The following is a 27,215-nucleotide window of genomic DNA, read 5'->3' on the forward strand; positions in this document are numbered from 1 at the left end:
ATGTGTGTCTTGAGCACAGCTACACTGGCAGTTTGGCTTACTGACTTTTGTGATTTGTAAAAATACTTGTAAGCTGTAAAAGATAACTACTTGTATAAAGTGTAATGAACTGTCGAGGAAGAGCCTTGTTTTGGCTTCTGACTTTTCGCAGGTTTCATCATGGTTGCTTCTGCGTCAGAGACTGTTGGGCTTAGAAAACTTAGCAGATGCGGATGGTTTAGTTTAGTTTTGTGAGGCTTGGGAGTCAAAGGGTGTGGTCAGCTTGCGGGGGCAGTGGGCAGCTTTCAGAGTTTGGGCATTGCGAAGCCATTGAATGCTTTTAAGTTGGGGGGAGACACTTGATTACATTATTTAGAGGAAGGGAGACAAACTGGAAAAGATTTTTAAAAAAAGGTACTGGGATATGGAGTCTCCCACCCCTCCCCCACCGCCTGTGCCTGAGGGTAGGGTAGCCAGGGAGCAGCGCCAGCTTGTTGGGCTGGTCTCCTTTTCATGCCCCCGCCTCCCGGGGCACTTTCCTGCTGCCAGATGGTCCTACATTAGTCCCACGTCCATTTGTTCTTACAGATGCGCTGCTCTGGACGTTTCTAAGTGAAGTCCCTCCTGGGGAACTGGATCTCATCCCTCCATCACTCCACACATTTCCCCCTACCCTGAGTCAGTTTTTCTTCCTCTTCTGGATCATCTCCAAATCATACAAACGGGCTGCTATTTTTTTTTTTTTTATCATTTTCAAAATCTTTCTCTTGACCCTGTTCCCCAACTCCCTCTTCCATTCCTTTTTCCCTGTAAAACTCCCTGAAAGAGTTCCCTGTCTCCAGGGCTCTCTCGATTTTCCCTTTCTTTGTGGATGTCTTTCTCTGAGGGGTAACGTCCGTTGGGAAAGTAAACGGTTGCTTAGCGGCTCTTCCCCACACCTGCTTTTGCTAAGGTCATGAGTGATTCTCAGGTGGCTCCATCCTTTGGACAAATCTCATCCTTTGCCTTAGCAATGGTTGCTGCGTGATCATTGCCTCTTCATCGGATGTATTTTTTCACTTGACTTCCGGAATCCCATTTATCTTTTGCTTTTCCTCCTACCTCCTTGCTTTGCTTCTGTGTGCATGCTGGTGCCTCTCCTGCTCCAACTTTCTCAGGAAGGCACCCACCCCCGCCCCCCGCCACACCTAATCCTTAGCCACAAGCATTCCTTTGAGCATCTCGTCCAGGTTTATGACTTTAAAATACCATTTCTGTACCAATGACTCCCAGATACGTATCTTTGTCCTAGACCCATCTCCTGAACTCCCAACAGCCTCCCCCTAAACTCAACACTTTGAAAATCCAGGCTGGTCCTTCCCAAGCCTGCATCACATGCAGCATTCCCTGGGTCAGTTGGTGGCACTTCCAGTTGGTCCATTGGCTCAGGCCCAAATCCCTCGGAGTCATGTTCAAGCGCCTACACCTCATATCCTGTAGGAAATCCTGTTTGCTCTGCTTTGTAAACATCTAGAGCCTGAACGATCCACTCTTTATCCTTTCCTCTCTCTTGACATGCTCCAAAAGTCTCCTGACAGGTCTTCGTGATTCTCAACGTAGCAGCTCCAGAGCCCCTCTCAAAGGTAAGCCTGATGCCATCACTTCGGTGCACCTGCTGGCTGCTCCTCAGGTAGAGGAAGCAGCTGGAAATTCATGTTTGCTGCCTGAGCCTTGTCACCCATTGGGCCTTACCACTTAACTCGGTATGGAGCCTTCCAGGGGTCACAAGGTTGGCACTAAAGAGTAGTGATCATGGAGGTTGTTTGGTTCAAATTAAAACAGAACAAAACTGTGCTGTTGGAGGGCCTTTAGGACACAATAGAGGTTGTCATGGGAGATGGACTTGCCAGAAAATTCAGTCCTACAAAATTGTACAGTCAGTGGGCCACTCAGAACCTTGGTTCTGTATCCCCATTGTGGCTCTTGCTCATGATTTCTTACACTTAAAACACCCTCTGCCCTTCCCCCATTTTCTGATGATGAACCTTACATGTTGCTTTTTAAAGAGATTTTTCTGCCACTCCCTTCTGTCTCCCCTGCCCCCACACCCCAGTCACTGAATGATCACCCCCCCCCCCATGCCTTTGTGCTTCCATTAGTATATTTAATCAGTACTAACTGGATCCCTTACAGTGTTTCAGGAATACAGTAGGAATACCACTTTGGAGGAGATTATGGTCTAGAATTGAGTATTTTCTAAGACCAGAGCCATGCATGGCTGTTTAAATTAATTAAAATTAAATTACATTAAGCATTTTTTTTTAAAAAACTTCTCAGTTATACTAGTTACATTTCCAGTGCTCAGTAGTCAGATGTGGCTAGCAGCTATTATGTTGCATAACACCCATGTTCTGGAATAACCCCATCTTTGTGAAAGGTTCTAACAGTACAAGAGAAAGGGGGGATGGACAACAGACACACACACACACACACACACACAATTAAGGGAAACAAGGGAATAAATGCTGCATAGGTAAATGAGAGAGTGTAGTAGAGTGACTGGTTGGCTCCTTTAGACAGAGGGACAGAGGGATGTCTCAGAAGGTGACATTTAAGAAGAGGTTGAGAAGAAAAGGAGAAATCTGAAACTGATGGGGCAAAGGAATGGAGATCAAGGCAGAGGGCCCCACTAGGGGAAAAGTTCTAATGTGGGGACACATTTGAAAGAATCCCAAATGGTGGGAACCGTGTGGCAGAGGAGAGAGACGCAGAAGAAATCCAGATCACTGTGGGGGACTTTGTACATCTGGGTAGAAAGTGAGTGCTTTTGTTTTTAAATTTTCTGAGACCGCTATGGGAGTATTGTAAGGGGAAGAGTGACACAACCTGATTATATATTTACCATTTACATCATTCTGTCCAGTTTTATTAGTTGCTTATTTACCTGTCTCTCTACCTGATTGCACAATCCTGGGATTTTTTTCATTCTTGGTTTATTAAGTCATGTCCCATTAGTCTCCATATATGGGTAATAACTGGTAGGATCGAATTAAATTAGAAAAATCTCTATCACTGACCTGGTGGGCATTGGCTGAATCTCTGAGTATAACAAAACTAATCATGACATATTTTGCCTCCCAAATTAATTAATATAAGGTATGACCTAATTCTTTTTGAGGCATTTCAGAATCTGTCCCCTGACTTTTGGTGGTGGTCAAGGTAGGGGTCAATTTTATTCCTTCCAAGTATATAAAGGCAGAGAATAAGAACAAAGTGGGTGTCCAGAAATGAGTGTTTCCCCTGGGAGAACTCATCTTGTTACCTATTTGGGTTCAGGTGTGGAGCACTGAAAAGCTAGGAGGGCTTTTACGGATCAGATAGTACAACTGTTTTATGGAAGAGGTGAATTTCAGCAAACAGGCCCATGGACAGCTTCTGTGATGTCCCAGTGTCAGGAAGGAGCTTGTGTTCATGGAGGTGGAACAGAGTGTAAAGCAAGAGCCTGCTCTAGCTAAGGCCTTTTTCAGACACCAAATCCCGCCCCCCCACCCCCTCCCATCCCCAGGGTTGGCACAGCAGCAGGCTTGAAGGGGCACACTCTAAGGGTGGTGGGTGGTATGGGCCATGAACGGCCATCTCACCGTATCTCCTGACAAAGCCGAAAAGCTGAGTTCTCATACATGCTCTCTAGATTTTCAAATCTTGGCCATTCCTTAAGAAATGAATTTTAAAAACCATGGCACAAAGTACTTCTCTGGGTCAAATGCAGTCTTCAGGCCACCGGTTGGCTGATGGAGCTGACGGAGACCTGAAGCTGTTGTGCGTGGTCTCTCATCAGGCTTTAGGTCTTTGTCCAAGTGCGGAGACTGCTGGAGTCTTGGGGTCACATTTCCAGGTAGCATGGGACCCAGCGCCACATACCCAGCCCACCATCCACATTTCCACGAAGCCCAAGATGGGCTGCAGGTGGCCTAGAGATGGAGCATCAGTGCTTCCTTGGGAGGGAGGGACTGAATTTCTGTACCAGAAGGGCAGTTCATGAAGTACTAGGCAGGCTTACACATACTTCTATGGCTTAATAATTACGAGCAAAAGTCAGAAGACCTGGGCTGGCAGCTCGGCTCACTTAATCTCCCCAAGCCTCAGTTTCCTCCTCCATGAATGAGGCTGGTAGCAACACCTGCCTAAGGGGGTCTGTGAGCATCAAGTGCATGTGGGTGCTTGGCATAGAGCCCCCTACATAGTAAGATCTCCAAAAACCTTGCTTCGCGTCAGTGCGTATTTAGGTTTCATTTTCAAAGGTCTCCCACATCCCTTTTGCTCATTATAACCATCCTTTGAGGGAGACAGAGCAAGTATTTTTAGAGCTGTTTTTACAAATGAGGAAATCAAGGCTTGGAGGGCCTCAGTAACCCGCAGGGATCCCCAGCTTCTCAGGTGGCAGACCTGGGATCAGAAGTCTGGTCCAGAATGTGCTTCCTGAAAGCATTCTCTTGTCATCACTCAGTAAGATACAGTCTGAGTCATCGCTTCCTGTAACATGAATGGTTGGACACAGTGATTCATAGTCTTTATGAATTCTTGCTACTGGCAAACTTGACAGTATGATGAAGACTGGGCACTGACCATCCTAGCTACAGAGCCCAGAGTTTCCGTCTTCGAAACTGCCTCTGGTTTCCTTCCTGCTTGCTCCCTTTATCCCCTGTGTCAGCATCAGGGGGCAGTTTGGACTCTGTTGGGGAAGGAGCTGAACCTGAGGGTCTGCTGTCCCTTGCAAGGTGCAGAAGGATCAGCCATCCCAGAGCTGATGGAGACCTGAAGCTGTTGTGCTTGGTCTCTCATCGCTAACGGAGCAGGCTCATGTGACTGACCCAGTCAGGGTGAAAGGAGAAGTTGCAAACTCACAATTAATACTTGTTCCAAGACCATCTGGGGAGGTGCACACCTACCAGTCTGCTTTTTCTCTCTTTCAGGCCGTAACCATCATGCAACCTTGGGTAGCCATCTCTGGCCTCCTGCTACTTCTGACGGGTAAGCAAATAGGTGGGCTGGGGTCTGGGAAGCCCTGAGGATCGGAGAGTGTAGGAGATGTGCGAGTGTGGTGTAGGAGGATGGATGTGCTTGGGCTTTGGTGGGAGCTGGTGGGCCAGCTGGTAAGCAAAGAACTAGGCTAAATCTTACTCAAAAGAAATTGCTTAAATGCTATGAATTGCAAAATCCATGGGTGAGTGAACCAGGTATGATGAACTGTGTGTCATATCTTGCCATTTGCGTTTGAACAAACAAACAGAAAGGGGGTTAGATAGTTGTATGAGCATGGACTACTCAAGTGTATGTAAAAATATAGTAATAGTGTTAGCATGAGTTGGGGGGGATGGGGAGAGGAGACTGGGCTGAGATGGAAAGGATACCAGTCCTTCATCAAACTATCTTGTGTCCTTTGGTATTTTTTTTTAAATCATGTGCAACTATTTCTTTTAAATATATTTTATTTCACAAAGTTAGGAATAGACATAATCTGAAATTCAAAAAACAATAATCTCCAGAAGTCCAATTATGGGCTAAAGAAAGTTCATTTCTTATTACATTGTATAACTTGATTTTTATGATTAACATATTTTACTTGTAATCCAAAAATGATATTAGGCAAAATAAAATATTATAAGAATTCAGTGAAAAAGTTACTTTCTTATTTTATGTAACCATGAGCATTTTTATTTCCAGAGTATTTCGCAAAGTCATAGCCCAATTCTAAATATAACTGGTTGGGGAATTTCTGATTTCTTTTAAGGGCTACCTTGACTGCATTTGGCATCGTGGAGTTTTTATACCACTGTTCCAGGAGAGACTTCTTGTTTTTAAGTGGCATAATTTAGTATATGATTGAGTATTTTCCAGTTCTCTGTTTTCATGGGAGAAGTGGGCCTCACGCAGTTGTGGGGCGAGTATCAACTTACGAGGTGGGGTCCCTGTTGGATTTTTTTAGACTGATTCTAAAGACCATGGTAAACCGCAGCTCCTTCTAGAAGTATTAGAAGCCCATTTTCTTAAAAAAAAAAAAAATTATTTATTTTAGAAAGAGCTAGAGAGTGTGAGCAGGGGCAGGGGCTGAGGGAGAGGGAGAGAGAATCTCAAGCTGACTCTGCACAGAGCGCAGAGCCTGATGCAGGGCTTGATTTCATGACTCTGAGATGATGACTAGAGCTGACCCCAAGAGTGAGACACTTAACCTACTGAGCCACCCAGGTGCCCCGAAAAACCCATCTTCTAAAAGTTGATTTCTGAAGAGTTTACTAGGCTTCTGCCTTTAAACCAATAATACTTTTTTTAAATCCGTTTTTTATGTTAATTCCAGTATAGTTAACATAGTGTGATACTCATTTCAGGTGTACCTAAGTGGCTCAGCAGTTCCGTACATTACCAGGGCTCATCCTAATGAGCGGGCTCTTGGTCTCCACCACCTTTGTCATCCATCCCTCTACTCACCTCCCCTCTGGTAGCCATCAGCTTGTTTTCTATAATTCAGAGTCTGTTTCTCAGTTAATCTCTCTTGCTCTCTGTCTCTCTGTCTTTCCTTTGTTCATTTATTTTGTTTCTTCAACTCCATATATGAGTAACAGCATATGGTATTTGTCTCCCTCTGACTGGCTTTGCTTAGCTGCATCCATGTTGTTGCAGATGAAAGCCAGTGATGCTTTACACAAAACATGAGCTCGGCTTTTCTTACAAGAGAGGTGTTGTGCAGTGACTTCACTTGCAATAGCCGTTTAAAAAGTTGGGATAAAAATTAAAACTTACGATGCAATGGAATTTTCCAAACATATTTCAGTTGAGGCAGTGGTTGAATCTGGGGGAGGAGGAAAACCACAAGTCTTACCTACTGAATAAGCATATATACCTGTCAGACACAGAATGAAATACAGAGTCATGTATTATTGGAGTGTCATTTGGGTCAAACCTTTTAGAAAGAAATTTGGCCACGTTCATCAAGAGGCTGAAAATATCGGTGACTTTTGTCCTGGTAGCTTTTCTCTTAGACGTCTGTGCTGTTAGAAAACAATCCTAAATATAGGAAAAAACGTTTAAATTATATTTTATCCACAAATATCAAATAAATAATGTTTTTAAAGAGTATGTTCATGTAAAAATGCTTACAAAAATTTTTTAAATTCAAGATGCAAAGTCCTATGATTACAAATGAAATAAACTATGTAAAATAAAACATGAAAATACATGTAAAGTTAAAAGATGGAGTCCTCATGCTCTGTTTTCTCTTTATTTATAGATGCTGTAGTTTCTTACACTCAAGTGATGGGCGTGGTGGGTCACTCCATCACGCTGCCCTGCACCTACTCAACAGCCCCTGGAGTCACTACCATGTGCTGGGGTCGAGGGGCATGTCCCATGTCCCGTTGCTCCGATGAAGTGGTCTGGACTAATGGATCCCATGTCACCGTTCGGAAACACCCACGTTATAAGCTAAAGGGAAACATTTTAAGAGGGAACGTGTCTTTGACCATAGAGAATGTGGCCCAGACTGACCGTGGTCTCTACTGTTGCCGTGTTGAGCACAGGGGGTGGTTCAATGATATGAAACGCACCCTGTCACTGGAGATAAAGCCAGGTGAGCTTGTCTTCTGTCTTCCTTTGATCACTTCAATGTGGGTGAACTGAGATGTTTCCTGTTTGGTAGTGACTTTCTCTTCCTTTAATCGGGAAAGGGGAGGTTCCTTGAGTCTTGTTTTTCAGTAACTGTTGGAAAGTAGAATAACTTCTATTGGTATAAAATGAAGTATTCGGAACCAATCTTGAGCAAGACCATAGGGGAGAGGATCTTCCCAGTTAGCAAACTATCTCCTAAAGCAGGTTTTCAAAAATGCTTGTTGGTTCAGGGGCGCCTCAATGGCTTAGTCAGTTAACTGTCTGCTTTAGGCTCAGGCCATGATCTCAGGGACCTGGAATTGAGCCCTGCATTGGGCACCCTGCTCAGCAGGGAGCCTGCTTCTCCCTGTCTTCCCACTTGTGCTATCTCTGTCTCTCTGTCTTAAATAAATTTAAAAAAATGCTAGTTGGTTACTGTTTGTTTAATGTTCCATTGTGAAATAGAGTGAACATTCTTACCAAGCTGAATTTGCTTAACTTAAAGAACTGCCCTTTATTCTCTGAGATTATGTTTTAGAAGAATTTTCAAATGTCCTAAACATTTTAAAACTGTTTTGGAGAATTTCAAACATATAGAATAGGTAATATAATACGAGGTCTTGTCAAGTAGGGATAGCACCCAGGTATAACAATCGTCAGCTCAGTCTAGTTGCATATACGTCGTAAAGGGATATATAGTTCCATCCTTCCCCCTGCCCTGCCTGGGATTTTTTGAGGCATATTTCATATCCTATCACAAAGTTGCTTGTTTAAAAATTAAAGTGACGATACTGCAATATGAAAACATTTACATCCCAATGACTATTCACCAGTTGATTTTAAGAATTTGATGAAATCCAAAAATGTGTCTTGATGTGAAAATCCTCCTTTTCTTTACCGTTGGATAAATAGAGTGGATTCTTTGGGATTTCCCAGTTTCTGGTGTTCCTTCCTAATGCATTTCCCACCACTAAGCTCTGATACTGGCAATAAAACCCAATACCTGTGGCCTTAATAAACTGTGTGTCTTCCTTCCTTCCTTCCTCCTCTCTTTCTCTCTTTTACTTCTCCCTCCCTTCTTCCTTCCCTCCCTCCCTTTCTTTCTTTCTTTTCTTAAGAGGAACTTGGTTTTGCAATCTCCCAGCTTTTGGACTTGGTTTGTTTCCTTTGTGAAGACTAGCGACATAAGGTCAGTTCTGATGGAGAAACTAGCTGACCACGGGGGAAACCATCTGTGGGAAGCAATTTAGGGAAGCCAAAAGAGGCTGGTGATAATCGTGTGCTCTAGATAGAGGCTTCTTCTGTGGAGAAGAGATTATGATTACAACTTTCTTGGATTTGTAAAATTTATTATTGGTATGGCTGAATGTTAGGAATTGACCTAGTAGAGAAATGAGTAGGACACTTTTAAAGTGCTTCGAAATTCTTTAGTAGGTGGGCACTTATAAGGCCGGTGCTCTGTCAAGTGGGAAGAGGGTCTGTAACTGAGCCAAGGAGACTCTGCCTCCAGTAACCAATTCTTTGCTTAAGTTTGCTTGTGGTTTTCGCTGGCTAAGCTTACTCTTCAAACTTCTGTTCAGGATTTTTTAGTACCAGCATCTGCAGTACAGTTTGCTCCCTTCAGCCTGGGGAAAATACTTACCAACTGAAGAAAACAAGCTGGTTAGACAGTTTGATTAGGTTATCCCTCTTTATTGTTTGCCTTACTCTCCTTTGATCAGATGTTTTGCATGTGTGCTTTCCCCCCTGTAGATTAGATTTTAAACTGGAAGGAGGGGATTGGATTGTATTCTTTTCCTGAGTCGCTAACTACAACTTAGATCAGGGTCAGCAAACCCTAGCCCTGGGATCAGGGCTGTAGATCAGATTACAGAATAGTCCCACTGTTTTACACATTTTTATTTGAGCAGCCATGCATATATATTGTCTTTGGTGGCTTCCCTTGAATGGGGAGTGGAGCAAGTACCCCCGAGACCTAAAGCTTAACTGTCTCGACCTTTCCAGAAACTTTGCTGACGTCTGCTTTGGAGACACTCACAGATATTTGTTGAAAAAAGTGTTTCCTCTTCAGATTCTAAATTAAATTGCATCTTTCAGAAAGAAAAGTTCGCAAACCAAGTGAACCCTACTTAAGAGACATGGTTTTCTTTTGTAGTTAGGTCAAAATGTAAGGAAACTTCTTGCAGAGAAAAGGGTGCCCAGTGAGAGCAAAAGTATACATTCTTGGTTCAGTCCTTCATTAGTCCTGCTTTAGTGCCAGGCCCTGTGTGGGGGCTAACTTCTGGTTTTCGCTCCATCTGGGTAGCTCTCATACCCCCACTAAGTGATTTGGAATCCTATACCGCCGCAGAATCTGGAAAGTCAACGATGGTATGGTATTAGCTGTTGTTATATTTTAGGTTGGAAGGAAGTGTAAAAGGTCTAGTTTACCTTCTAACCAAATGTAACTCATCTGTGTGATTCATCTGGCATATGCTAATGGCTGTGAGTCCTCATTTAGGACGCAGGTCCCTCGGTCCCTCTGTCCGTATGTCACCCTCAGGCCTGACTGGACTAAATGCTATTTATTTGGCAAGCATTCCAGGCATGGGAACTCCTACTGAAGTCTTAGTCATTCACCACGGAGAGGATAAAGGCTGCTCCAGGCTCTGGACATTTTCCTTACCTCACAGATGTTTATGGAGATACATAAATCTGATATGCATGACTGGTCTTCTCAAAGTGCTTCAGTATAAATCCCAGGTGACAATTTTCACCTCTGAACCTCCCTAAATATATACATTTTAGTGCAGCTGCTTCCTTTTTGCAAGTATGTCTTCAAAGCTTTCCTCTGTCACAGATTCTAGTTAACCGATGACAAGACTCTCAGTTCAGGGAAGATTAATGCCTAATTTCTGCCCAGGGACAGCCTCTCATTGGTTGTGTTAGTCATGGGCCCAGCACAAGGCTCTTGTTTCTTGCTGCTTGATTAATCCTTGCTTTCATGTTGGTTTCTAACTCCAGCTGAGGTCACCAGTGTTCCAACGTCACCTAGGGTCTTTACCTCTACTTCTTCAACGCCAGCACCCACGCAGAACCTCAAGCCAGGTAAACCAATGTGTTTCTTGAGCCCCGAGTCTTCTAATGAGAAGATGTAGCCTGTCCAAGGCATTGTGTTAAGGCATAACTACAGTCTAGGGTAAAGGTTCTTACCTGGGTTCCAAGCATGGGCTTCACAGGGTCTGTCCCAGACTGTTCGGTCCCCCCAAAATTGGGTACCCCAAAATGGGTCCGTGATTAAAGGAGCGAGACTGATACAAAGCGAAGGTCAAGCAAAGGTTTATTCGTGCCAAGCATCAAGAATCAGACCGACCATCAACCAGACTGGTCGGGGCCGCCCCTACAGAGAGGACGACCCTTCCCTACTTTTCAGACTAACTTTTATAGAGCAAAGGCCACGTGGTTGGGCCTGGGCACACACAGGTGGCCAATGAGATTGTAATACACACAGGAAACTCCACAGTGATGCTAGGCGACTAGTTGAATTACAATTTACCCTAGTAGGCATTTGAACCAGCCTATCACCTAGTTCAGAATTGGCGCCCAAAAGGTGCCCAAAGGGCGGGGCCCATACTCCTTGGTAGCAGGAGACAGTGTGCGCCCCCACTGATTGAATACCTCCACCTGGCCTGACCCACCCTAGTATTTGGACTTTGTTACCTGGGACGGGTTACCTGGACTTGCTTTTAAATAAGTTCCCCTGGGCGGGGGTTGGGGGGTGGGGGGGGTGGGCAAGGTCAATTTTACAACAAAATGGCAGTTCAACCGAGGTGGGGCCGCTCTGGCTGAATAGGCCCTTACAAACCATATGCACCTTTTTATAGATAATCATTTTTAGAGCAAGGGAACTCATAGCTTTTGGCCAGATTCTCCAGGGCATTGATTATTAGCAACACCCCCCAAAAAGCCACACCATTGACATCTAATAGATATCTAATGAGGGTGGAGTGGATTTGGCCCAGTTGAGCACAGGTTTTTGAGGAAAAAAAATAGGAATGTCAGAGAACAAGGGTCCAGGTAATGAGATTCTGTTCTTACAAGGAGCTCTGAGTAGAGATCAGTTAGACCATTCTAAAGCCAGACCTCCATTTGAGGGTGGAATTTCAGTGAAGTTAACATTTTCTTTGTTTCCTGTGTGAGAGAATCATGCTAAGTACCTTTTGAGTATTATATCTCTTAATTCTTATGATGACCCGGATGCACTATACGTGTGATTCAGTCCCTTCTTATAGTTGTGAGAACTAAGGCACAGAGTCTGAGTTCATTGTGGAAAGTTACATGGGTAGAAACTACTTGAATCTCCATTAATTTGAATTTTGGGAATGTGCTTTTAATGGCTGGATTGTGCCTTCTGCCATGAGCACAGAGCTTATGTTTGGATGAATTTGTCCTGATCTGACATCCTCACTGAACAATCCTTCATACTGATGAGGGAGCACGAGGCCAGCTAAGGACAAAACAAAGGCTGGCACCCTGCACCCCCTCTCCACCGGCTCCCCTCCCCTTGGTAATGTGTGTGGCATTCCTCAGGCACCCCTGACTGCCCTAAGAAACAAATAGTTAACTTGCAGAGATCACACCTTGCCCGACAGGAGTCTCCCTTGCTTTACAAATGTCCTAGAGATCTATAAACAAAGAAGTTACCTTATCAATAGCACAATTTCCAGAGGCAAATAACTCAGTTCCTCAGCCCTAAATAAGAGTTAAATTTCTTCTAAACCGAAGTCTCACTAACTAAGACGCTTGATAGCAAAAATGCGAATGGCTTGCTAAAAGACACGGTTGGTCTCTCGGCACCAACTAGGCCCTCTTTAGCATATGAAAGCTCTGTTGAAACCTCCCTTCCCCTCACCTTCCCCCAACTACAGGGTACTTAACCTGCCATACCTCACAACCCGGGGCAGCAGCTCTTCCTGCCCACGCGTCCTGTCCCCATGCTTTAATAAACCACCATTTTGCACCCAAGATGTCTCAAGAATTCTTTCTTGGTAATCGGCTCCAGACCTCAGCCCACTGAACCTCACCTAGGTTCTAGAACTTCATCAATACCATTACCCTGTCTTTGGGCAGTCAGTCTGCTTACACAGTTTTGCTTCCAGCATCCTTTAATTGATTTGTACAGCATGGAAATAACAAAAGATACTATTTATACTGATGAAAAAGTAAACATCAGGTTTTAAAGACTTCCGGGACTTAGAACTTACACATCTTTTTTTTTTTCATTCAGACCACATGGTTGAAACTTCTGATAAATAAGGGCTTAAATTTAATACAGATGGAGAATAATTTGACTTAAAGGTAGAAAAGTAGCTTGCCATTCTGAGGACAAGTTTAGGTGCAAACTTTCTATCTCTAGGATTAAAAAGATAACTTTTAGTGGAGATTTGTAAAGCTTCTTTGACCCCTTGGAGTGGGGCTGGATTCTGTGGACCAGAGATGTCACAACCTCTTAGCCAGAAAAATCTGGTGGAACATACTGATTTCTCTGGACCCCTATTGAACCACATGTATATTTAATCAGGAGGGATCTGAAGGATTGGACCTTGAGTTGAGTTTGGAAGACGGGGCTTTAGATTAAAACTGGGATTTGGGAGCCATAAAAGTTTGTAAGAAAAACAGTTTTGTTCATTCAAGGCAGCTGAACACACTTGACTTTCTCAGTATCGATTTAGCTTTGTAATACTTAGTTTGTGCCTGCAAATGGGGGTGGATTAGCGGCCTTGGTTTGGTGAACATGCATGTTTAAAGCAAAGATTCAGAAGAAAAATGTTGGCCAATATGTCCATGTGACCTTCTCAGGGATAGTACTAATTAAGACTTATCCTTGTCTTGATGGTTTTCTCCTGAGTTTGAGTTGAGTTGAACAGGAAGGAGGTGTGTGCTGGAGCAGATCCAGTGTGGGAACGTTTATCTTTACTTTAATAAACCACCATTTATTTTACTTTAATAAACCACTTTAATAAACCATCCATGCTCTTCCTGTGCTCAGTGTCTCTTCTGTATCCTAGTTGCCTAAAATATTCATGGCATGGTTGGGTGGAATGTTTTAGACAGGGAGAAAAGATGCCCGCTAATACACAAACTTGGGGAAAAAAGTTAAGCCCAAGAGATCGTCACACCCGTGCAAGGTTGAGTAACGATTCTGATCACCTGACTTCACTGTCATCCTGTTCTTAGTTCTCCCATCCAAGTACTAACCAGGCCCGACCCTGCCTGTTCTTAGTTCTTAAACAGAGTTACACCCTGTTACAGATTTGAGCATTAGAGAGAAGCAGGAAAATAGCTCAGAACACGGGAAAGAGTGATGTTGAAATGTGGAGACCACTGTGGGGAAGGGAAAACAGAAAGACCAATGAAAGTGAAGAAAAGCCCAGGTTTAGGAGTTCTTATCCTGCCAGCACCACTAACATGGTCTAAATTTTCTGGTGCTTTGTGAGGAAAGTATATAAAATGAAATATTTAAAATGTTAAGAAAATACACAGAGAGGCAAGTGATCAGAGCTACACGTAAGGTGAGATATTAGAAAGGAGTGATTTTAGAAAGGAAAGGGAAACCCGGCCCCTACTGGAAAATTCTTAGTGAAGCTTTTTGGTGCAAAACTGAAGATGAGTCAGATAACAACGGGAAATCAGTCTTACAAAAGGAGTGACCAGAATGCCAGTGCTGAAGGAGCCAGGTCAAGGTCCACTGAGAAGCCCAGGTTTGGGAGCCCAGGGCTTTGAGAGTTGTTAATTATCACCAAAGTTCAGACATTGGACAGTGTTGTCACCTGGAAAGAGACCTCAAGGAATTAAGTAATGTCCATATGTGTTCTGTGCTGATCCATATGTGTACCTTCCTGGAAAGATGTGTGGATGGATAATGTGGACCTTGAATAAGGCCAGGAAATCTAGATGGGGCTATCTGGGAGGAGAACGGGCAAGTTAGCCCAAACTCCCATGCCCTATTCCTGTGAAAGTGAAGTATTACTTGTAGGAATAAAAGCTTAATTAGATGTCCTACATATGGTGTGCTGTTGTCGGCTTTGGACATTTAGAGAGATCCTAGGAGTAGAAAAATTGTGAAATAACTCTAGATACTAATAAACTCTCCAGGTCAGTACCTAGCTCAGATTTCATGATAATGGTACAGGTAGATGGCTGTTTAGTGCCTCAAGGCCATCTTTGAGTACATTTCTAAGAGGAAGTTGGAAAGAATGGAAGTGGGTGTGTACGAGGCATGCCTTCAGGGGCTGGCTGGCTGTGGGCACTGCTGGGAAGTGGATGATGATTCCTGATGTTAGTTTTGTTTTTTATTTTTGTTGAGGGTGGAGTGTTCCTCTATAAGGAGAGCACAGTTCTTTCATTCTTTTCATTCCAGAAACTACTTCACCCTCTGCCAGGCAGACAGCAGGAACCCAGCCTACTGGGCCACGGGAAAGGAGCACAAGACAGCCCACCGATTCACCATTGTACTCCTGCCCCACCGGTAACTCCTTTTTCTTTCCTGGATCCTTGGGAGTCCTCACATTTTGATAATTGCTGAGACGTTGTAAAAGACCGCCTTCCGAATAAGGCACATCTGATGGGAGTGCTGATACTGGCCACTGCAGTCAGCCATGTGACTTGAGCAAATGTCTTATTCATTTATTTATTTTTTTAAAAAGATTTTATTTATTTATTTGACAGAGAGAGATCACAGTAGACAGAGAGGCAGGCAGAGAGAGAGAGAGGGAAGCAGGCCCCTGCTGAGCAGAGAGCCCGATGTGGGACTCGATCCCAGGACCCTGAGATCATGACCTGAGCCGAAGGCAGCGGCTTAATGCACTGAGCCACCCAGGTGCCCCTGTCTTACTCATTTAGAATCAGATTTTATCATTTGTGAAATGGACGGAATAGCAAGGATCTTGTAGGATGCTTTTGAGGATTATATGAGATGAAAACGCTAATACCTCGTTAAAAGGTGGTAAGTAATAGATACAATAGCAACTGCGGCTCTTTTCTTCAAGTCTAGCATCCATATACCTCACTGGCCCAGGGAGCTTATATGATTTGGGCACACCCACATGCATAGCACTATTTTTCTTAATCAGATGAACTGCTCTTTACTCCAGACTTATTAGTGGGCTTGCTGTCTTGGGCCAGAGCCCTATATCAATTAAATCCAGCTCTCCAGTATCCAAACCAAACTGATCAACCATATTTATGCTTCATCGAAGACCCAGACCCTAAGTACATCTAGGAGGCTCCCCTGCTACTCTGTGAGACTTGCATGTGGACACTTTGAGATGGGCTGAGGACATCAGCACCAGCCCCAAGACACATGTCCCCTGGGACTGTCTACCGTCTTCTCCAATTTTGGTCCCACTGTTCCCATTCTGGGCAGGTTTCATATAATCTTTGCTTATTTGAAACCCAAGATTCGCCTGTCTTAACTGTGGTAGAAAAAGGTGATGCTGAATGGTCTCATTTGCCTCAGATAATTCCGTTACCCAGAGAGGTTATTTTGGGGAGTGCCACAGGCTGAACCCCTTTGTAATGCAGAGCTGGTTTACCTGTGCTTGTGTTTGTGCTGAATCCAAACAGGTTCAACCTTGGAAGACTCCTCTGTAATGTCTGTGACTCACTGTGCCCAGGAGTTCCAGTCAGTAGGGCCCTCCCCCTTCCCGCCATGGCTTACCTTTTGCCAGTCATTCCCGGAAGCTGGTTAATTTAAAATGGACCTGCAGCGAGATTCACAGAGGCACCTGTTCAGCTGGGATTAGATAATGGTGACATTTGGTTTTGAAAGTGGAATCCTTAGTGGGAACTGCTTCTGGGCACGAAAACAAAGTGGAAATAAAGAAAAACACAAGGTAGCAGCAGGGGGAAGCAGCCGCACCACACGCTTTTCCCGTGCGAGTGGCAAGCACATCGGAATCGGGAATCCTAGGATGAAAACCCGATCAAGGTAGAGCTTTCCACAGTGGAACAGACATGGGAGCAGCTGCGTCCCCTGTGACTTAGCGATCGATGCCACCTTGGCGGTGTGCCTGAGGGTCTCGAGCCAAATCCTCACTGTGCCTGTGTCAGTCTTCAGCGAACTGAAGACTTAAAGGAGCGAAGAATGTTCATTCAGGCTGGAAGGGATTTTGGTGCTCATATGGCCGCCACACACACTGGATAGAGGGATGTGCCGGGAAGCTGTCCCGGGAAGCTGCCCCGGGAAGCTGTCATACGTTCTCTCACTTAATTCTTTGAAGGCAGGTCTCGTTGATTGCTGTTGCTACATTAGGGAAGCCCAATAGTTCTGCTTTAGAGACAGGCAGCTCCCAGTTCCACGGCCTGCCACTGACTGCATGCCCACAGGCGTGATGGTGGCACTTGCCCCCAGATGTTAAAGATCATAGAAGGACGTGGTATTTGGGAGGTACATTGCACAGCGTCACTCTCTCCCTGCTGCTCCTTCCAGGGTAATGTAATAATTAATAACAGCTAATATTTACCTAATAATAGTGTCCAGTCCTTAATGTACATCATCCAATTCGACAACTTCATGAGGGGGGGTACTGTTACAGCTTATAGTTCTAGCTGTATTTACAAAATCAGTATTTCAAAACTCTCGTAGTAAAACTTGAACAGTCAAAGCTTTAAGGCACAATATCCTTTATATTAGGATTTTTGGCAGTATAAGATATATTAGTTTCACAGATGATGTAACAGATATTTTATAAAATATTTCTGGATCAAAGTCTGGGCACATTGGCATATAATGGAGGAGTTACATTGCCACCTGCTTTAGATCTCTTAGTACATTTTACTCACATTCTGAATAAAACCATTGTAATGTCCATTTGGGAATAGAGTGGTCCTGATCTTTGGATGTGCATGTGGTCTTTGGATACTCATTGACAGGTTCTTAGCTGGCATGAAAATACCGATTATCTACCATTAAGCGACATTCTTAACTCACTTCCAAGGATGGGCCCCTGCGATTTCCCTAATTCTGTAGATAAAACTTTGTGTCTGCATGCATTTTTTCCCCATAAAGATGGCAAACAGTGTCCATTTTTTTTAAAAGATTTTCTTTATTTATTTGACAGACAGAGATCACAAGTAGGCAGAGAGGCAGACAGAGAGAAAGGAGGAAGCAGGCTCCCCGCTGAGCAGAAAGCCCGATGCGGGGCTCGATCCCAGGACCCTGGGATCATGACCTAAGCCAAAGGCAGAGGCTTAGCCCCCTGAGCCACCCAGGTGCCCCAACAGTGTCCATTTTTAAGGGTCCAAGACAAAATGGTCAAGAAACACAACCTTAGAGGATAAATTAATACAGCTTAGTAACTTGGTATGACTTCTGCAGTGTCTGCAGCATTTCGCCATATTATTATTCCAACTTTTCTTTCACCACTGGAAGGCAATGTGAATATATTTAGTGTCTACAGTGAAAATTCAATATTTTTTGTAATTATAATTAATTTTCTTTCTTGTTGAGCAGATGGGAATGGCACTGTGACACAGTCTTCAGATGGCCTTTGGCATAGCAATCAAACTGTAAGCATTTTTCTTCCTGCTTTATTAGCTGAAATCACTTGTATGTCTCCCTGAAAGCAAGTTACATTTAAAGAATATTTCTGTAAGACTAGCCCACAAATTGATTCTACTAGTTAAAATAAAAAAATAAGAAAATAATTTGACTCTGATAGGAATACTTTAATTAATTTGAAAAGTTCATACAGGTGGACTGGTTTGTTAGAGTTTGATAAATGATACTGTATCCTGTGTACACATACATATACATACATAACACATATTACAGACTTTCTCCTGTCCAGAAATTAGCAAGAAAGAATGAACAACTTTAAGGAGAAGGAGTTAACATGATAGACCAAGGAAGACTTTAGTTATCATTAGGGAAATAACACACTTTGACTCAATGGAGTGGAGGCCACCCAGAACAAAAATACTATGTCAGCGAACATGTAGTTGCTTAAGTGGATTCTCATATTCTTTTCTAACCCAATTGCCATCCTTCATAGACATTTTGAGGCCACTGTTGAGTTTTTCTATGCATAAACCTCCCCGTATGATGACATATTAAGGTATTAACATCTTAAATAAATTTGTGACTTAAAAAAAAAAGATTTTATTTATTAATTCAAAAGAGAGAGTGAGAGAGAGCATGAGCAAGGGGGAGGGCCAGAGGAGATGCAGACTCTCCACTGAGCAGGGAGCCAAGCAGGACCCAAGCAGGGATCCAGATGTAGAGCTCAATGTCAGGACCCTGGGACCATGACCTGAGCTGAAGGCATATGCTTAAGGACTGAGCCACTGAGGCACCCCAAGTAAACTTGTGACTTTGAAAGATGTTCTTATACTTTTCCCACAGTGATCTTGAGAAAAATCTAAGGGGTCCTTGTCTCATGATGCTCATCAAAGTCTCATCTTTGCAAATAAGTTAGACAAGTTTATCAGTAGGACTTTTTCTCTTGGTTCCTCTGGAAGAAATAAGTTTGCTTTTAGTATGTGCAAATAACTCTCCGAAACAGCAAACAAAAAGAGTTTGGAGGTGTGAGAATAATCTTTCTGGTCTCAAGTAGTGAGAAATGACAACACAGCCATGATAAGAGAAATTCAAGCTCGGGCATGGTGGGGTTATTTAGCAAGGCGTCAGATGGCTTTATAGCACATACCTCAGTGGTAATACTACATAGGAGTGATATAAAAATTTTTAACAACTTATGTGGCATGAGCACTGATTGATCTGATGGATATGGGTAGAATTTGTAGATACTTACTAAATGTTGGAACAACCACTATGTAAATGATTCTTCTATTGCTATATGGCTAGACTTAATGCTGGATTAAAAAAAAACAAAAACAAAACAGACAAAAATAACCTTCTGAGTGGTGAAATTGTTCTTGATCTCAGTTCCCTGTAGACAGGTGTGGTTAGGAGCGAGTAGTAGCGATTTAGAAGCAAATTCACAACAGGCAGCAGTGAAATCATGGGCCTTTTGTGTCTCGATTCTGAGGATGTTGAGAGGTATTATCCCCCACATCCTGAAATCATGCAACATATATTTTGACCCAGAAGGTCAGCTTTCTGGACTCTATTTTAAGGAGAGAATTGAACAAGTACATGAAGATGTATGAGAAAAATTGTTCTAATTGTTGCTGTTTATAATCATGAAAATGCTAGAAACAATGTACATGCTCAGCAATAACGGATTAATTACTTAGTTAAGTGTGCCTGCATACTGCCGTTAAGAATGTAGTCACTGCCGTGTGTTTACTGACATGGGAAGACAGTTAGTACTGATTGTTAAGGGGAAAAAGCAACTGTTAAAATAGTGTGTGTATGTGTGTGTGTGTGTGTAGTAGCATATATTGAATATAGTAATTACTTCTGTTAAGAGAAACACTAGGAGGATAAAGTTCTAGAAGAATATATAATGAAAAATAGTAATAGTGTTTGTGCTGGAAGTTAGGTTTATGGTTGGTTTTAGTTTACCTTTTTTCATGCTTAGCTGCACATTCTAAAATGAACATTCAGTTTTTATGTCATATTTTTAAAAATGAAAGCAAAGCCTCCCTCCTGCAGCCCCATGTTACATCTAACCGCTTTACCCTCCCCCCCAACATTGGTCAAGTAACAACAACACCACTCTAACCTCCCAGACCCTGGCCATTTCCCCTTTAAGCCCAAACACTAATTACTTTCCCTTATCCCCTACCTTCTTCAGAGTATTATCAGGGAGTACATGAAAGTAGCTTTGCCAAGAACCCTGTTTAATCTGTAGTTGACAGACACAAACACAGAGGTTCAGAGAGGCTAAATAGCCTGTCTGAGGTCACACAGCAACTAAGTTGAAGAGAGGGGATCCTGACTCCGGAAATTAAACTTTTATACAGGAAAAGACTTGATACTTCTCTCTGGTCTTCTTTTCTGTTGAATACTTACCCTCTGGGATGTCTTTAGGATTAGAGCTAAGCTATGTAAAAGGGCGGAGTGTGACGCTTGGCGTATTTCAGGCTTATTCCAGAACGTGGTGAGCTCTTACAAACTGCACTAGGGTGTTTAAACAAATTTCTGCATCTCCACCCAGCTAACAGCATCTCAGGTAGTTGTTAATGAGGGCCATGTCTGTGAATACCTACTTTCAAGTCCATTTATTTAGACAAAGAATCTTGAATTACAGCTTTAAAAAAAAAAAAAAAGGTCTCTAAGCAAAGACCAAATTCAGTAACTTAGCACATTCAGATACCATCACCAGGCCAGCTTATATATGAACAAAAATTGTGGGATTTTTTTGTATCAGGATATATTTAATGGAAATAGCTTATTGATTTTTAAAAATATGTACAATTTACCTATAATAAAGTATACCCATTTGAGGCATACAGTTTAAGTTTTGACAAATGCACATGCCTATGTAAATACCCCCCACTCAAGATATAAAACATTTCTACCATCCCCAAATACATTTTGAATTTTTAAATGGTCTTTGAATTTCACCATATAGTTACCATCTCAGACAGCTTGGTCTTACCTTTCTTGAGCCAGAAATAGCCAAGGGCCAGCAAAGATAGATGGGTCCAAGTTCATTATTTTAGGGAACGTCTTTTTTTTTTTTTGGGAAAGGGAGGGTGAGAGCATGGGGTGGGGTGGGACGGGGCGGGGCGGGAGGAGGTGAAAAGGCAGAGAAAGGAAGGAGAGAGAATCTTAAGCAGGCTTTATGCCCAGCTCCTTCTCATGACCCCGAGATCATGACCTGAGCCGAAATCAAGAGTCAGACACTTAACTGACTGAGCCACCCAGGTGCCCCTTAAGGAATGTCTTGTATCCATAACTCTAACAAGATGTGTTTTCGATGCACCGATGTTTCCGCAGCATGTGTTGCTGGCACAGAATCCGTGGATGACCACCAGTAAGGGACTGTACATCGGCATTTGTGTTACTGCTGTGGTATTGTTCACTGTGCTGGTCGTCGTGATTACCAAAAGTAAGTTACTTCAGGGACCTGTGGGAACAGAGCAACGGTTCTCAAGGCCAACAGCCATGTGGTTGAGATTTCACATCCATTTCTGTTTTCTAAACTCTCTCTCTCTTTCTTTTTTTTTTTTTTAAATTACTGGCCTATAAAGAGAAAGATGCAATATAAATTCTCCAGAGATGAAATTAAATATTAAAGAAATGAGACTGTTTTGGGTAGACTTGGGATTTGGAAGGCAACATGCCATTATTATATATATGATTTGTTCAGTCCTTTTATACTCACTCCCTTCAGAAACCAGTGTTTGTCCCCATGAGGGATGATAATGTTGAGTTTTACAAGACCCACTTAACAGGAGAGGCAGATGAAACGTTGGACAAGAAACTGATTTCAGGGCTAAGGCTAGAAGGGCTTCAAAAGGTAGCCATCCAGGGGCATCTGGGTGGCTCAGTGGGTTAAGCCTCTGCCTTGGGCTCAGGTCATGATCCCAGGGTCCTGGGATCGAGCCCTGCATTGGGCTCTCTGCTCAGCAGGGAACCTGCTTCCTCCTCTTCCTCTCTCTCTCCGTGCTTCTCCAACTACTTGAGATCTCTGTCTGTCAAATAAATAAAATAAAAAAAAAAAAGGTAGCCATCCAGCAGTTGTGTTTGGGGATGTGTCTGCTGTGTGTGTGTGTGTGTGTGTGTGTGTGGCTGTGTTTGCACTTGGGGTGTGGTATGTGTGTTTGTAGCCTGTCTCCTATGAAAGATTCATTTTTTAAATGAAATTCAATTATTAATAATTGTGTTAAAGTAAGCCTGGGCATGTGGGTGAATATACTAGACCATTAATGAAAATGAAATACTTTATACTAAGAGATGTCTTTAGGTCTTACTGATTCAAAAGGAGTTACCAGAGTAATTTGGAAATTGTCCAGTCTGGGTTTTTTTTTTTTTTTCCCTTTTTTTAAAAAACATTTTTTCTTCTAAACTTATTTTTTCAGGCTCTGTCTCTGTGCAGATTTTGTTCATAGGAAAGTAATAGAAATAATATACTTGTTTAAAAAAGATCTCAATGTGTTTAATTTTCTCTTCAACTCTTTTCCAATTTAGAATATTTCTGCGTAAGAAACAAGCTGGAACAACTAAAGTAAGTTCGAAAGAGTTTGTATCAGTACGTTTTGGTATTTCTACTCTGCCAAAAATAAAGAAAAATTTCTCTCTGTCCTTCTCTTCTTTTTCTCCTAAGCTCTGAAAATCTGGTTTAATGAGCCATTAAATCTGGTTTAATGGTTGTTAGACACAACTTCTAGTGATACATCTTTCTATATTTCTCTGAAATTTCCCCTGTTACAGAAGGATCACCTCAGTCTTAACCTCTTAGAGCAGGAGATCACAAATTTTGTTTGACGGAACATTTGAATGAGTTGCTTGGTTTGTTCTTTAATTTCACTCTGCTTTGTTTATTGAGGGTCTGCTATATTTCAAAGAGATGAGCAAACAGACAGAAAACCATAAGCAAATAAACAGTCCTTTTTATGCTTCTAGACAAATACCCTGGGGGAAGATGAAGAAAGGTAATGGGCTATTTGAGGGAGTCCCAAAGAACAGAAGGCAGCTCTGTAAAGATGTGGAAGACGACAACTCCAGGCTGAAGAAGTACAAAGGCACTGTGGTGAGGCAAGTGCCTCCCACTTTATAGTTCCTGTCTTCCTCTGCTGTTCCATTTCCAGGCTGTTGATTATCTAGACCCAATTTTTGTAAATCCATGCTGTTGCACAGTTAAAACTTAAATCCCCTTTGCTTGCATATGGCCTGTGGTCCTCTGCTAGAATAGTCGTAATAGTAGGAAGCTGCTACTAACTTCCAAATCCAAGTAGCTTGCTTCGTTTGGTACATACAGCTTGGGCCTTAAAGCAAGGTCTTCAGTTCAAAACCCATCCCTCTTAGATTGCCGCACATTATTTCTAGTTCTCTTTCATTGACTGACTGCCCCTAGTCTTTCCTAGATCTGAGTTAATTACATGAGCCAATCCGCTGAATGCACCTTGAACAATGCTCGCCGCATTCTATGCTTTCTATGACGGCAGTTATGCCTGTTGTAACAGTACACCCACGAGAGAGGCACTGTTACTGTCAGACGGAAAATGGGTTTAGAAGTGTTAAGTGACATCCAAAGGCACACCACATGGCAGGTAAAAAAAACTCAGTCTTTGATCTTTTAGAGTCCCACACCCATACTTAGAGAAGCTTTTGACTATGGGCGTCCAAGAATGGAGGAAAGCAATTGCTCCTATTACGCAGAAAAGCATGACACACAGCATCCTTTTAGCTGATCTCTGTCCTTTCATCGCTAACTTGTTTCTAATGGCTGATTTTTTTTATTACCTAATGATAAAAGAAAATACTTACTTTAGTAAAATATAAAATACATTTTATAAAAATGCAAAATATAAAAAAAATATAAATATAAAAAAAGCAAAAAACCCTGAGCATTTCTTTGTGACTTTTCTCTCTCTCTCTCTCTCTCTCTTTTTTTTTTTTTTTTTTGCAGTTCCATCACACTGACTCATTTTAAGCTCCTCACACCTAACCTGTTCTCAAACATGTATGAGTGGTTGCTTAAAGATCAGAGTTGAGTAAAGCCTCAGTATGTTCCATGAACATTTCTGGGCAGGCAAACCGGCACTCTTGACCAGTTACAAAAACAGCAGCTGTATCCAGATGGCACACATGACCTTTCTGTACACTTACCGTATGACTGTATGTGTCAGGAACGTTGCCTAACCCATGGCTTTCAAATTCGAATCACGGAAACAGTGAGATTGCTGACACCATGAGCCAGTACACACATAGTATTTTACTGTATTTAACATGTTCTGATACATTTTGTGTTCTGGGTTTATCCTAAATGCAGGGTGTAGACCGCTAAATAAATTGAATCACCTTCTCCAGAAGGGTACGGTCCACAGTTAGAAAAACAGCAGCCAAACCATTTCTTAGCTACTCTTGAGAATATGCAGCTTGACTTAGGTCTTCAGTTTGATGTCTGAGACCAGTCTTCTTAGATTTTCCATTTTTGTATCCTATTGCATGAGTTTTCTCAAGGAGAATGCTTGGATTTTCTACCTCCTTATTAAACAGGCTCTCCTACAATATAATATGGATCTCCTATTCACTTCATAGGGCTCTATGGGAGTTGCAGATACCCAGCCTTGCCTGCATCTACATGAATGTGCTTGTCATCCTTTAGAGGTGGTCTGCTTTTCCTAAAAGACTTATGTTGTTCTTTCTGTAGCATGGTTTGCATGAACGACCCTCGGACTGGAGCTTTGCAAAGTGCAGCCGAAGTGGGCATCCGAGCAGAAGACAATATCTACATTATTGAGGACAATGTTTATGTCATGGATTAAGACCCAGTGGCCCTCTAAGGATTTATGTCCTTAACTGTGGGAGACAATGACAAGATACCACCATGTCAGAGTTCTTGTAATCCCTAGAATGATTTTTCTGTTAATTTCCAATGATACTCCAACATATCAGTTATGTTGGGTAGAGTGCCTGGTTCATCTGTGTATAGTTACCCTCATTGGCCATAGAGTCCTAATTTTTTATGCTAAAACTTAATTCACTGTTTCTTCCAAATGTGAACACTTTATAATTACATATTCTCTTTGGATCATATGAACCTTCTCTCCATCAAGAATGCTCACCAGTGAGGGAAGAGCTACCACTTTGGTCACCAAAGCTGTCAAGAAAAGCAGACTAGCAGTTAAAATCAGCAGATCTGATGTGGGACTTAAAGGACTTCACTTGGAAGCAGTTTCCTGATAATCTCTTGTTTTTTTATATTGTAACTCCAAATGTTAACATTTCTTAGGTTCGCCGAGGCTTTCAAATCACAGGGGTACACAGGTCTTTATTTCCCCCATGGGGAAATAGAAGTGAATGTGATTTCACCACTACAGGTCAATCTGATTTCGCTTGACTCTGGAAATACACAGTATTAAGGTTTTCCCTGGACCTGGGGTAGGTGTTTTAGCAGTTAGAAGGAACTAGGGTAGGGAGTGGACCAAGTAGATACCAGGGAAAGAAAATCAGTTGCCCTGTGATTTATTGCATGCTATTTCTGCTACATCAGTTCCACAGTTCCAAGCATTTGTATATATGATTGTCATGCTCTCTGAACTAATTTTTAGAATGAGGAAGGGCAGAAATAAATAGAAGAAAAAAAGGGAAAAGGCTAAAAGAAATAGAAGAAAAAGAGGGAGAAGGTTAAAAGGCTTCCTGCTTTAGAAAAGTTATTTTGCAAAGGTAACAGTGTTGTTTGAGAATGTTACTAGTTTCAATCAAAATTCTAAATTGTCCTCAGGTAACTGTAATTTAAAAATTGTTCTGGAAAGATGAAGGGTGTTTTTTTAAAATAGTAAAAACAGTTCAGTGCTATTCTTTTTTTTCACGGTTCAGTTAAATTTTTGGTTTTTCCAAGAGTTAAGCAAAGGCTAATGGTGAGGATATCTTTAGTCACTAGAAGCTTTGCTACATGAACAGTTAAGGAGGCTGGGTATTAATTTCAATCTGAGTAGACCTTGAAAGAAGTCCTGCTTAGGGTTCAGAGTTACTCCATAGTGGTCTAGGAGGGCAGGATGTTTGTTTATTTCTGAAGACAACATCTTTGGCTTTGGTCTGTGGGGTTCTAGGACATGGATAGGACCTCCAAATAAAGGTTATATGGGCAAATAGGATTGTTAAACATGCTATACTGGGTTTTCCAAATGATCTGGCCCAAGAAATTTATTGTTTAAACTGTAGTGTTTTTCTTTTAAATTCAAAATAACATGATAAACATGGAGATTTTAGATTAAAGCCTAGATTTGTAGCTTCTCTGGAAAGACCTGGCAACATTGGATGGCATTCCTACATAGTCAGGGCCCCATTAAATGGTGCTATATACCACCCCTCCCCTAGTCCCCGCCTTTCCTGCACACATACATTTGTACCTTGCTCTGTGACTGGCACTTTGAATTTCTGACAGCTCTATTCTCCATACCCTTCTTGGAGATTTATGATGGTACATTAAAAGTTCTGAGAGTCTGCTTCATGTTACCCAGCATTTCCAAAACTTACTTGAAACCCGTGAGCACAGTGACTACCAGCCTACCCAGTAACATTCTGTGAAACAGGATGTAAGAACATGTGGGAAGGAGGTGGTACACAGAATTAGGACTAGGACCTGAGTTCTAGTCTTACCTCTTAACATAGACACTCGATGACATTAGGGTGAATCCTGTTGCTGGCATTTTCTAATCTTATCTTGCATAATTATTCCCATAATTGTATTGATGTGTAGCAGTAATTCCAATGACATGTTACTTCTAGTCTTTGGAAAGTAGAAAACACTACAGAAATGCAAAGAGCTTTTTGGGTTTTATTTTTGCCTTTTTATTTTATTTTATTTTATTTTTTTTTGGTCGAGTTTGCAATAATAGATTTAGCCTTAGTGCTCAGTAAATAATTTCAGTGGTGTTGCATTCATATGTTTTTTGCTATATGGTACTTTTTTTGGGGGGAGCAGGCGTAATGTATCTTTTTTGGAAAAGTTGATACTTGGTAATTTGGCTAATTTTATGCTGTAGAAAAATGTGTA

General features: G+C 42.2%; 1 protein-coding gene across 4 annotated transcripts; it reads left to right on the forward strand.

Annotated features, from left to right (window-relative positions):
- The first annotated feature begins 1,259 nt into the window (after window positions 1-1,259).
- Window positions 1,260-25,206, forward strand: HAVCR1 (hepatitis A virus cellular receptor 1). 4 transcript variants are annotated; one of them, XM_032337195.1, is made up of 9 exons: window positions 1,260-1,601; window positions 4,932-4,989; window positions 7,244-7,582; window positions 10,603-10,686; window positions 14,999-15,106; window positions 18,092-18,147; window positions 21,488-21,599; window positions 22,682-22,718; window positions 24,867-25,200. In XM_032337195.1, exons 2-9 carry the CDS (start codon window positions 4,944-4,946, stop codon window positions 24,979-24,981), a joined length of 897 nt encoding a protein of 298 aa, XP_032193086.1. In that variant the 5' UTR covers window positions 1,260-1,601; window positions 4,932-4,943; the 3' UTR covers window positions 24,982-25,200. The 4 variants fall into 4 exon arrangements, with proteins under 4 accessions (XP_032193086.1, XP_032193088.1, XP_032193087.1 ...); XM_032337194.1 differs by lacking the exon at window positions 1,260-1,601 and adding an exon at window positions 4,345-4,464 and having other exon boundaries at window positions 24,867-25,201; XM_032337196.1 differs by lacking the exons at window positions 1,260-1,601; window positions 10,603-10,686 and adding an exon at window positions 4,338-4,464 and having other exon boundaries at window positions 24,867-25,204.
- The last annotated feature ends 2,009 nt before the right edge of the window (window positions 25,207-27,215 follow it).

This window comes from Mustela erminea, chromosome 3 (assembly GCF_009829155.1).
Source record: "Mustela erminea isolate mMusErm1 chromosome 3, mMusErm1.Pri, whole genome shotgun sequence".
Lineage (NCBI taxonomy): Eukaryota > Metazoa > Chordata > Mammalia > Carnivora > Mustelidae > Mustela > Mustela erminea.